Source organism: Rhinolophus ferrumequinum, chromosome 5 (genome assembly GCF_004115265.2).
Source record: "Rhinolophus ferrumequinum isolate MPI-CBG mRhiFer1 chromosome 5, mRhiFer1_v1.p, whole genome shotgun sequence".
Taxonomy (NCBI): domain Eukaryota; kingdom Metazoa; phylum Chordata; class Mammalia; order Chiroptera; family Rhinolophidae; genus Rhinolophus; species Rhinolophus ferrumequinum.
In genome coordinates this window covers 70150047-70162727 of record NC_046288.1, presented here as the reverse complement: position 1 = coordinate 70162727, position 12681 = coordinate 70150047, and the positions used below count along the sequence as shown (strand labels likewise).

General features: G+C 38.0%; 1 protein-coding gene across 1 annotated transcript in view; it reads left to right on the top strand.

The window, feature by feature from the left end:
* The window catches only part of TBC1D19 (TBC1 domain family member 19), a 115706-nt gene extending 108001 nt beyond the window's left edge, over window positions 1-7705 (top strand). Inside the window, 3 exon segments of the mRNA XM_033106673.1 lie at window positions 1000-1115; window positions 6019-6089; window positions 7113-7705. Of these exon segments, the coding sequence (XP_032962564.1) occupies window positions 1000-1115; window positions 6019-6089; window positions 7113-7187 (262 nt within the window). The 3' untranslated portion in view covers window positions 7188-7705.
* Window positions 7706-12681: the final 4976 nt, after the last annotated feature.

Here is a 12681-nt window from a genome sequence, read left to right as displayed (position 1 = left end):
TAAAGTTGGCTGTCTTTTAATAAAGGAAACTAGATCAATTACCTACCAATGGTTTTACATTGTGACTCTTCCTTTCAAAAATTTCAATATATGTTCATATTTCTCAGTAGGAGTTATTGGGGAACGTGCAGGGAACCCTGGTCTTCAATATTATCTGTTCTCTCTTTTTAAACTAACAACGTCTAAGGCAACAGAAGTTCCCAAATGTTTTATGGATGTTTTGTTACTGTCTTGTTCTCGGTGCAACCATTTTCCCCTGTTGAGGAGGGCATATTTGAAAGAAGGATTAACTCTTTGAGGCCACAAAAGGATTTAATGGGAAGCAGAACAGTTTAGTATTTGTCTTCTCCATACTTGAATCCACATCAGATGGATGGGTGAGTGAGTGGGTGGGTTTAAGAGACAGGCTCAGATTCAGATTCTGTCTCTACCAGATTGTATAAACCTGGTAAAGTTATTTAAGTTACCTATTCTCAATTTCTTTCTTTAGATCACGGTAATTTCCTTGTGTTTAAAATCAAGAGAATCTTACAGAGAGAGTATAATTTATTGAATAGCAAAAATATGCAGCTAGTATCTTAAGCATTCTTTCAAGTATTTTGCGAGGCTTGCCTGAAACTAAGACTATAAGATCACCTCATTGATAGTGAATTAGTACACATCCTGAAAAATTAAAGGTGGTAGTGAGTTTTCTAAAGGCTGAATGAACTATAACATAAAGGCGGGCCCAGCAGATATAATTCTTCCTCTTAATACTTTGAGACCACTAATTTGAGGACTCATGGTTTCTCTCTCACCATTGTACTTTGGCAGGTTTTAAAAGAGTACTTCAGTTATAAATGCCCAGGTGGTTTCTAAGACTCACAAAGGAGTTACTTTAACAATAGAATCCCTTGGACTCTTCCAACCTTTTGTAAGATGTTGCTTTTTGTAAAACAAACAAACAAAGAAACAAAAAACCCACTGGTAAAATTCATTTTCTTTTTTCTTTGCTTACAGACTTCGCATATCATTTAAATGGATGGTTCGAGCTTTCTCTGGATACTTAGCTACAGATCAACTCTTGCTTTTGTGGGATAGAATCCTAGGGTACAACTCTCTGGAAATTCTTCCTGGTAAGAGTAAGTGCTTGCTTGTCAAACACATACTGTTTCTGTAGCAAAGCCCTTTTCCTTTCTGACATTCACCACCTGTATTTGGAGTTTGAGTCTCCAGTTACCTCCCATTTCTCACTCATGAACATTTAAGAGATTTGTGTTCCATAGAAGACAAGTACTGAGGTTCTGCGACCTGGGTCCTTCCGTGGAACCACCCAGCACCAGTCTGTTCCTCGTCTGTCTCCTTGGCTCCAGGAAACTCCATTTCTCCTCCCCACCTCCCTTCCCTTTAGTCCAGCCAGATTTATTGCCCCTCAGCACCTTTGAGGCCTGAGCAACAGACTGCAGGCATGTTAGCATTTGTTCTGTGCTCCTCGACGACCACCTCAAACCCAAACTGGCACTGAGCCTCCCGGCATAACTGCCGTCTCAGCTCTCTGGACTTCAGGTTAGACCGAAGTCAAAACCTTTCCCTTTTTGCTCATGGTCTCTGACTCCTACCCTGGTGGCTGAATTTCCCCTTTTAGATATTCTCTTAAGCCAAACATATTTCATGGTTGTTGTTTTTTGTTGTTGTTGTTTTTTTCCAGGAAGCCACCAATTCATCTCTTATTTAATAATTAAGCAGTTCTTATGGCCGCTGTCTCACAAGACAACTCTATGATAACACATAGGGCACAGATCGTCATTAATTACATTGTTTTGCTTCTCTTGTACAAAGTGGTGTCAGTTATTTTTATCATTGGGATTATCACAAAATTCAAATAAATACCAAGGATGCCAAAAAATATATATACACATTTTAAGAGATGTTATCTATGTATTATTTTTCGAAATTGAATCGAATTACGGTAGCAATGTCTAGTATGACATTCTCTTAAAAGATGGTGTTAATCAAGTGAACGCTAGCGCCATTTATTGGATTACAATTTTAATACAGTTTTTTCCTTCCATTTTTTGGGCACCTTCTGAATTACAAGGTTTTCACAACAATGTACGGAAAGCAAAAATGTTGGCAGAGTGCGGGGTCTGACCTTCTCCAGTTCTGTGATACGGAACACATTATTTAAACTGTGAGCCTGTGTTTCCTTCCCTTACATTGACTGATAGCATTGTAAAGACACCTTTCTGGGAACTTGTGGAAATAATGCTTAATTGAAGAAGACTCTTTTCTTGTAAAAGATTCTCTAGGTGCCATATTAACATATACTTAAATGCTGATAGGTCTCAAGTAGTTGGATGGCACTTGAAAGGGAACAGTAGAGTAATGATAAAGGTCCAGTGAAGAGAAATATTGTCCTGGTATAATCAGAGATATCACTTACCGATGTTTTTAACAACTCCCACCTAGTATCCTTCTGTATTAATTGTTTCTAAAGCCCCTACAATAGGAGTTAGGAAACAGTGGTCTACCCTCCTCTCTTTTGGCTGAAGGACAGTGACATATGTAACCTAGACATAGCAGTCCTAGAAGGCATCAGGTGTAACTTTCATGTTTCTGACAGGCGGTCCTCGTCTTCTCTTTGAACCCTTCAGTATAGGGTAATCCCTGTCTCACCAGGTAGCCCATTTCATTTCTGGATGATACAGCTTGCACTGTATCCTGTTAAAATGTACTCCTGTTAAACCAGGGTCATCATCATGTTTCTTCTACTGTCACATACCCCCTTTTCCCAGAGTTTTCTTTTTTTAAGCTAAATAGACTTGTTTTCTGCTACCATTTCTCAGGCAACAGAATTTTAGACTTTCCACCACATAACTCTCCTCCAGGTATGCCCTAAGTTTGAAAAGTATTTTATGTAGCTTTTCTTCTCATTTCAAAAAAGATCTTAGGGTATATGAAAGAAAAGGGTCCAGTACTTTCTGATAATTAGGACTTTCCAAAAGTAGAATGGGTTTTTTAGCTGTCACCTGAATGCTTAAGAAGTTTTGTACTATGAATTGGAAGACCTTCCAGATCTCTTCCCATTAAAACCTCTCATTCTGTGACTTCTCACCCCTCAGCAAACAGCAGTAAAAGAGAAATGCAGAAATAAATGAATACTGCATTTGCACTAAGCAGGCATGATGCTGTGAGCTCAACACCTTAATAAAACAGTGACTGATGAAGAGGTAGGAATGCAGTCCAGACTGTTGCCTGAGTGTTTCTAAACAATCACCAGGGAAGGATTCTAGAACATGTAGAAAGGGAACTAGACTGATGTGAGCTCCCCCATCATGGAAATCAAATAAAGAGCCACAGAGGAGCTAATTTTATGTAGATGTGCACAAATTACTTTTGACAATTTCAAATATTTTAGGTTATTTTTTGGTCTGCATGTTTTGGGTCCACCTGTTTTGCTCAAGTGAGTTATTATATAGTCTTTAGAAATGTTGTAGTAAATATTACTGGCTTTAATTGTGAATTAATTAGCGCCTTTTGAAGAACAGTTTAACGCAAAGGCATCTTAATACTCTTGATAGAGCTGTTTAAAATTAAAGTAATGAGAAGAATTTAAAAGAGCAAAAGTAAATAGTAACATTTCTATATTTCATATGAAACGCGATTTCAGTGGGAAATATCCTACAGTGTAGACCTTTTCTCCTTGGCAGACAAATCCGTTGTGCGGAAGGGTTGGGTAACGCAAACATGGGGCGGCCAGAAAGGCACTTCTGTGATGTGACACCAAGATAAATAAAGGTCGTGAGCACATGAGCATTTCAGACACTGAGGTCAATTAGTAAACTGCTCTTTTCCCTCTTTTTATCTACATTTGGAAAAACAATTTCCCGCCATATGAAACACTTTCCTGCTATAGCAGGAAACTTGGACCATCCTGTTAAGCTTTCACCAACTCTGTTAAATTATACATAAAAAATGAAGTAGTGATAACACTCCTTAGCTTCTAAAATGTCTCCATTGTCAATTATAGTTCCCAGTGTTAGGAAACTAAAGAAGGTGCTGGTCCACATAAATGGTTTTTTTTGATAGTCTTGTAAACATAGACGCTCAATGACTCTAAAGTACGTACATTTTCTCTTTCTCAGTTAAAGGGTAAATTCTTTGTCCAGATCCCTTACACAACTCGTTTACATGTTCAATAATCCCAGCTGATTTGACTTTTTAAATTTTGTTTTACCACTACTGTTTTTCCCCCAGAATATTTCTAACTGTTTCTAGTGCTTTTTTTGCCAACCTGTCCAAATCCGTTGTCCCCTAGAAAAATGCCTGTGTGTCCCCATCACTGGTTGCACTTGGCCAGTGTCCGGTAACGTTAGAGGCCTGGATCCTGAGTTGTCCTCCTCAGTCGTAACCACCCGCCTGTGTGAGCCCAGGACCCAGGGCATCACCCTCCATGCCATCTCTAGAAAAACGTTCTGAGCGACAGCAGAGAAGACAGCTCTTAGGCAAGCACACAGATTTCCATGTCAGGGATAAGTCATGCGCTTACCTTCAATCTCAGTGACATCATCACATAGTGAGTGGTTAGATGCTTGGGCCAGAGCCAGGGTTGTATTTAATCTACCATTTTCTACCTGTATAACTCTGAACATGTCACCCAAACTCACTGTGCCTCAGTCTCCTCATTAGTAAAATGGGGCTAATAATAGTACTTAATTTATAGCGTTGGTATGAGAATTAACTGGTATTATCATTATTCCCACAGTAAAAATGTGTGTGTGTGTGTGTGTGTGTATACACACATACATACATACATACATATATACATACATATATATATATATATATATATATATATATATATATATATTTAATTTGCATTAGCTATGAAGTATACTTAGGAACCAGTCTTCCAAATAATTTTGAAGATTCCTTACCATTCATTTCCTAAACTTCAAGGACTTGTTGGGTAGTGAATGCATTACCATCAGTGGTGATGAAAAAAAGGGGGCCGGGGGCAGGGGGAGAAGTCACAAGTCGTCTGTTTCCAGGCAGCACTGGTTCCTTACCAGCACTGCCTGCCTCTGACATGGGTCCTTGCCTTGTTCATGGTGACTCATTCCCTCATATGGGGTTTTATGGGAGATTATACAGAGGGTGCCAAAAACATGGATACACATTTTAAGACAGGAAAAAACTGTATTAAAGTGGTAACACTCAATATATACTGATAACAAAGGATGAATACAAGTAACGTATATACATTTTTTGCCACCCCTAGTATAATGAGAAGTACTGCATGTTAGCATTACTCTTTTTTCATATACGTATGTTTAATGGAAACAAAAATCCAAATATTGTTTTCTACTCAGAGTATAATATTGACCTTCGAGATGTCCTATAATGGTTTTCTTTCAAAGTTTCAACTTTTTCCTACAGCCAACGTAAATGCAAATGTCAGAATCAATCCCACAGCAGCGCCCCCCACAGACATATCCATTTGTGACACTCTAAGAAAGTTCAATGCTGAGTATATTATAAACATGGAAATGTAACAAAATATTATAAAGATATTTTTAAGAAAAGGCATTATTGCCACGTTTTTATCAGGATGCCTTTTCAATGAAACATGATATGGTATATTTAAAAATTCAGGCTCCAGGTAACTTTGCAGAAGCCTATCTATTGGATTAGTAAGAAACACCTGATTCAAAATAAACCTTAATTTATAGGACAGTCATTATATCTTCATGTTATTTAAAAACTGTTATAATTTAAGTTGTAGGTATAAAAGAAACAATTTATAAAATGGCTTTTTTGAGACCATTGAAGTTTTCTTTTCACCCAAACTGTGATATAGTTTAGCCATCAGGCACTGTTCTCCAGAGGAGACGATTTCCATTCATCACAAGCCCTTAACTCCGAATGCAGTTGTGCAAAGCACGAGTTCTGAGCTCTTGTAGTGGGTTGTGGGCATAACAGTTAATTTGCCGGCTGATGAGAAGGCCAGCAGCTGAAATAGTGTGCATTCTTTTCCAGTCCTGGCAGCTGCTGTGTTTGCTTTCCGAGCAGTAAACCTGATGGAGGTGACATCACTGGCTGCAGCTGAAGTAAGGATAAGTTTCACTCCGATGGGATGGAAATAGTTTCTGAGAGATTGCCAGCCTTTGGCACTTGTGTCTCAGATGCATAAGACACACTTTACCCAGAGCCTAATTTCTTAACTTGGGTAAAACCTGTAAGTTCTGAGCTAAGTAATACAAAGAAGTCAAAAGTCCTTAATTTTTTACTTGAAAATAATCTTCTTGCAAAGGAGTCATAAATAAGGTATTATAGGAAATCATTACGGGAAACAAGAAAACCTAGTAATTTTAATAGAAACTGTTGGGTCTTATGTGGCGTTTTCGTCTTAGTGTTCACATCCATGTGTTATGCTCATCGAACAAAGTAAAACTAGTTGAGAGAGTTAAAGTGTGTGTATTTGGATGATATAGTAAAGATACATGGGCTTTTTTGGTTATTTTTAATTGTGGGTTAATTATTTAAAGCTGGTTTCTTTTCAATAGTGTAATTTATACCTGAAACATGGTTCAATTAAATAGTGACTTACCATATTAGTCAAGTTTTTATCTCTCATAGAAATGTAAATTTTATTCTTAAAATAGCTGCCTGAATTCTTTATTTAAAGGGAAGAGGATGTTTATGCGTCTTGCAACTGAATAAACATTAGTTCCATCTCAAAATGATTTCCTGAACTCAGTTACTTCTTATACTAGTACAACAGGACTAGGATTCCTGATGTACGTTTATTTATAGAAGCAAGTTGAAATGTTAGACCTCTTATAAACTCATGCTACCTTGTATATTTGAAGAAGGCTCAAGGCTAAAGTCCAGCTTATTTTCTACTGCAATTTTAGCATTTTGCACATGTTCTAACATTAAGATACTCAGAAAAGAGAAGGGACGTTGTAGCTTCATCATAGAGGTTTAAGACAAATACGAAGAACTTAAGAGTGTGTGTCAGTGACAAAATTACATTGTAAGATTGTTTCTGTTGTACCTTATTTCAAAGGCTTCACTTTGTTGATTAGAATACTGATATTAATAATTCTTTTTTGTTTTTTATGTTTCAGGCAGTTCTTGCTGACCTTTCTACTTTAAAAGTTATGCCTCTTCTTCAGATTTTTTTGTTTGCCACTGTCACCTGATCTTCTTCAAGGTCACGACAACACATTTAGTTTTCCATTAGAAACTAATCATGAACTATGCAAACTCTGCATAAAACCAAAATTAAATAAGCCAATAAAGATCATGTTCCCTCCTCAGTTAAACCTAAGTAGTTTTTTTACTTTTTGAAACAGTAACTCTGCACACCAAATATTGCACTGCATGCTGCTGGCTTTCAAGAGAGAAGCAACAGACCTAACTTCTGCTAAAGTGAGCATACTATGTACAAATAATCCCAATTTGTAAAAAGCATGTAACAATATATGCAATAAGAACTAAAGATACTGTAAATAAACTTGAAGAGGTAATGTAGCCTCTGGGACAATTCTCTTCCGTCAGTTTGTAAATTTATCTCTAATGTATTGTTTTGTCTTATAAATTGCTCTTCACTCAGAACCAGGGGTGGGGTAGGATGTGGGAAGACTAGTAAAAAGATGATGCTTTTAAGTCGAAATTCAAATGTCCTTGGGTATTTTTAACAACTGTTCTCTTACCAGAGATCTTCTATCTCCCTCTCCACTTTATTTTTCCCTTTAGAGTTTTCTGCTGGGAAGGTCAAATACAGTTGTGTCCATCTGACAGTATTTTATTCATTATTTCCTGAAAGAAAAAAAAAGTCACAATGATGGAGTGGTCCGTTCAAACTTCTCAACCTTCCATCTCTTGGTTGGAAGACTTGACACTGGTGAGGCCTGTTGCTAGATTCTGTTACTTTTGAAGTATACAAAGAGGACACATCAGGGTTAAATGAAGGGAATGAAAACTAAAAACCGTATCTACTTTGGCGGCAGGTTGGTTTAATGAGATTTTCTTCTCAGGCAGAACATCTGAGAGAGTCTAGAAGTAGGTACTAGATATTCATTCTAGAACTGAAGACCTTATACAAGGCATCTGTCTTATTTGATCTTTATTATAAGGGAAGGGTCTTATTGTGTATTACTTCCTAAAAGACCTATCATTTCTATAATATGGAATAATAGTGTATGAAAAAAAAAGTCCCAAAACCGTTGTCTTTCAATTTTAGGTTCAAGTTCAAGATGTTGATCATTATCACAAAACTCTAAATCAATAGATTTATACCCTTTCTGAATGCCTAGAATCGTATTAAGTTTTATCCAAATGTATTTCCTGAGTCATTTATTTATAGAGACTATATTAGGGAATGTATGAGGTTGTAGCATAGGACTGACTGCAGGTGTAGTGGTGTTTGATATAAGTAGGTGTTAATTTGAAAATATATATTATATGCTTTTATTTATTAGGTACTTGTGGATTTATTGAGGATTAAATAATTTATTCAGTGATTGATTCCTAAGACCCCCCATTTTATTGCTTTTGAAGGTGTGACAGTTAGAATCATAAGCTTTGCCATTCAGTGTGTGCAGATGGACACTGATTGCAAGGATAAGCACACAACTATCACTTACCTCTCTCATTCCCTCACTCTGAGAAGATGAGAAAAAATTTGTTAGGAAGAGAGAGAGTTTTAAGTGAGGAAGGTCAAATTTGTAGAGATACGCCCATGTTTGGCCTCTTTCTTTAGGAGAATATACATAAGCCTTCTTACAAGCAGCAATGTGGTGGTCTAATAGAAAAAAAACCACTTGATTGGTGAGTTCTGGTTCTCGCTGTAAGTCCCTAGATAATTTAATCTCTCTTATCTGCAGTTGAGGGGGCCGTGCACGAGGGACGGCAGCAGGAAATTATTGTATTTGCTCCGTTTACCTTACAGGATTGAGTAAAACCAAATGAGAAAATGTATTTGAAAGTGAGTTTTAAACTGCAAAGCACCACGCAAATGTAAGATGTTGTTGGTAATTAATTTCAAATATGACATTTTAAAGTCCAGTAGTAGAGGATAACATATGAAGAATGTCTAACCCTATTAGCATTTGTATGACTTTATTTGATCATTTGAGACTATGTCTATAAAAAAATGAATGGATCATGACATAGCAGATCCTTACGTTTCAAACAGGTGGCTCCAGCCAGTGACTGGATCTGAATGCCACAGCCACGCCTGGGGGGCCGCCACACATTTTGCAGCAGGTCACAACCCCATCTCGGCCATGTGCCACTCTTGGCTGCTTGTTAAACTGCTGCATCACGAGCAGTCAGGCTCTCTTGCCCACTCGCTCTCTAATTGCGCCTCTTCTATCTATCCATCTATCTATCTCGACTTCCTTCCTCCTGCAACCTCCTGTGCCACCCCCTGCCATCCTGACACCCCCTCACATCTGCGCTGCCAGTGCACACAGGACGTGAGTGACCAGTGATGCTTAGATCATTACTCTGCCTAAGGCATTGGAACTGGTGGTGACATAGACGAATGGACAAATTGCAATTGGCTCTCCTGGATTTCAGTTCACCCACTAATGTAATACGTATGATATATTGTAGAAGAGTTTATCGAACAGTATTTTTCATCAGGATGGTTTGGTAACGCAGCATTCTGGCTCATTGAAATTTCCAGCTTAACTGCATAGCAGCCCCTTACACTCAGCGTGTATTCTCGCTTCCTATTAGGTTGGTGCAAAAGTAATTGCAGTTTAAAAGGCTAAAAATAATTGCAAAAACCACAATTACTGTTGCACCAACCTGATATTTCATAGGGAAAATAAAGACCATTAAGCTTGGACTCTCTCTCAACCTTCCACTTCAAAACAGCTTTATCCCCCTTACGCTTATCTCCTTCCTTCTTGTCTCAGGAAGGGTCTACTCTATTCCCACAGCTCTCTACATACAGCTTGCAGTTGGGTCACTAACATGCTTCAAGAATTAAATGGCATCCCATTGCTTAAAGGATAAAGTCCAGGCTTTGTAGCAAAGCAGGGAAAATTCTCCAGAGCTTGGTTTTTCCATTCCTATGCTCCCACACTGATCCATTATCCTATACTTAAGCCTCCCCAGATCACAGGTGCTTTGTCTCTGCCAGAAAAACCTCCGTTTTTCAAGGCCCCACTAAAACAAATTGTGATAATACCCTAGAGCTGTAAATTAGAATTAATTATGCCCTTCTCTTTGTTCTCATAAAACTGTTCTTGCACTCGTATGGCGCTCACAATATTGAGTGATAGTTTTTTGTATACGTGTTCTTATTCTCACTTAACTGTATTCTCAAGTCAATTTTCATTGACTAGTCCTAGGTATGGAAGATGAAAGAAGAAACTTGTCCATTTGTGTTTCTATCCCTGACTTGTTCTGAAGATTGCCGCGATCTGTTTTTGTTAAAATATAATTCCTTCTCAGTATCTAATCTCCCTTCGTCCACAAGGCTTTAATTTTTTATTTGGGAACCTGCGCCTGCCCCCAAGTACTTCACGTGAGGCCCACACACACCCATGGGACCTTTGGGTCCTGGCCAAGCCGGCCACCATGTGCCATCCCTCTGGCCGCAGGGATTGCTTCAGGATCAGTGCAAAATCTAAGACCAATGGGGACCCGTGACACGTGGTTACCAGGCTTTGGTTTAATCTTTCGGGGAAGCTGGATATGAAAGAGAGAGGATATAGGGTCCGGAGCTGCTGGAGGCTAGGAATGGAAGGCACAGGAAGCTACTCTGTTGACCTTGCTGATCCCCAAGCCACACTCCACCAGTCTTTCTAGCCCTGGACTGTTTAGTCACATGAGCCAAAAGAGTCTCTTTGCAACAGAAAGGATCCCATCTGAAGGTTTAGTTGGTTTACCTTTTCGGTGATCTACTATACCATGGGTATCGTTTATTTCGTATAGGATCCTATGTACATACTGCTTAAAGAGGAATCTTTTTAACTTTTTCAATCAAGACACACCCTGGCCTTATAAAGATGAATCCTATGTTCCAGACCTACTAAGCTACCTGAAGTACCTTGAACACATAGTATGTCTCTCTGTGGTGCCTGTACAGCACCTCTGCTTGGAATGCCTTCGCTTCCCTTTACCTAACTCTTACTTGTACCTCAAAACCCAGCTCAGGTGTTGCATCATCAGGGAATACTGCTCCTCTTAGGAATTCTCGTACCCTAAAGGTGCATAAAGCTGTATCATAATCATAGTGGAAGCTTGTCTTTTTCTTCTACTAGAGTGTGACTCGTCAAGGACAAAAATGAGTTCTTTTTCAGCTTTCTATCGCTAGAACACAGTGTAGGGCTTGTCCCATAGTGGCTTTCGTAAATGTGTATGGAATGAATGAACAAAGTCATCTAATATATAGTCCACTCATTCTGCTGATGAGGAAACTTGGTCAGTTCAAAGTAATAACTTACTTGTCCAGTGTCACACAACTATTTTACCTACTAAGTTGGTTTGTGGAATTGCCTGTGGAAGTCCAAAAGGGAAGAATAGTTCAAGAGAAAAAAATGTAAATGCTTCAGCTCACTCAATACTGAGGTATCATTTATGTACAATAAGATGTATGCATTTTAAGTAAACAGTTCTCTAGGGCTTGAAAAATGTATGTACTTGTATCACTACTACCACAGTCAAGGTACAGCACATTTCCATCACCTAAATCAATTCCCTTTAGGCCCCTTCCCGTTCAATCTCCCATATACACGTTCACTCCAGATAACTACTGATAAGCTTCTGTCCCTGAACATTAGATTGGTCTTTTCTGGAGTTTCATGTAAACAGAATGATATATACATACATATATGATTGGTTCCTGGCTTCCTTTGCTAAGCATAATGTTTTGAGATTCATGCGTGCTGTTGTATAAATAGTAGTCCATTCCTTTTCATCACTGAGTAATATTTCAGTGTATGACTATTACACAGTTTGTTTATGTATCATTGTTAATAGACATGTTGTTCTCATGTTTTGGTGTATTGTGGATACAGCTACTATAAACATTTGTGCACAAGCCTTCACGCGGACATATGTCATTATGGTAAATACCTAAGAGTAGAATTTATGGGTCACATGTAAGCACAGATTTAACTTTCTAAGAGCCCTCCAGACTCTTTTCGGAAGTATCCTGCCATTTTACATTCCCACTAGCTATGTACAAGAGCTCTGTTTGCTCCAAATCCTTACCAATACTTGCTATTATCATGTTAGTCATTCTAGTAGGTGATATTAATTTGCATGTCCCTGACTACTAACGAGATTGAGCACCTTGTCAGGCTTGTTTGCCACACATGCATATTCTTTTGCAAAGTTTCTGTTCAGATCTTTTGCTCATGTTTAATCAATGTCTTTTTAAGTTGTAAGAATTGTTTATTCTGGATATACTTATGGTTTGTAAAATTTTTCTCCCACCCTATGGCTTGTCTCTTAATTTTTTTAACTATGTTTTAAAGAACAAAAGTTTAAATTTTGTTGAGTTCGAAGTCTCCATTTTTTTCTTTTATGGTTCATATTCTTTTGTCCTCTCTAAGAAATCTTTGCATAACTCAAAGTCACAAAGATTTTTTTTTCCATGTTTTCTTCTAGAAACTGTCATTTTTGGTTTTACTTTTTGGCCTGTGAACCTTTTTTTTTTTTTTTTTTTTTTAA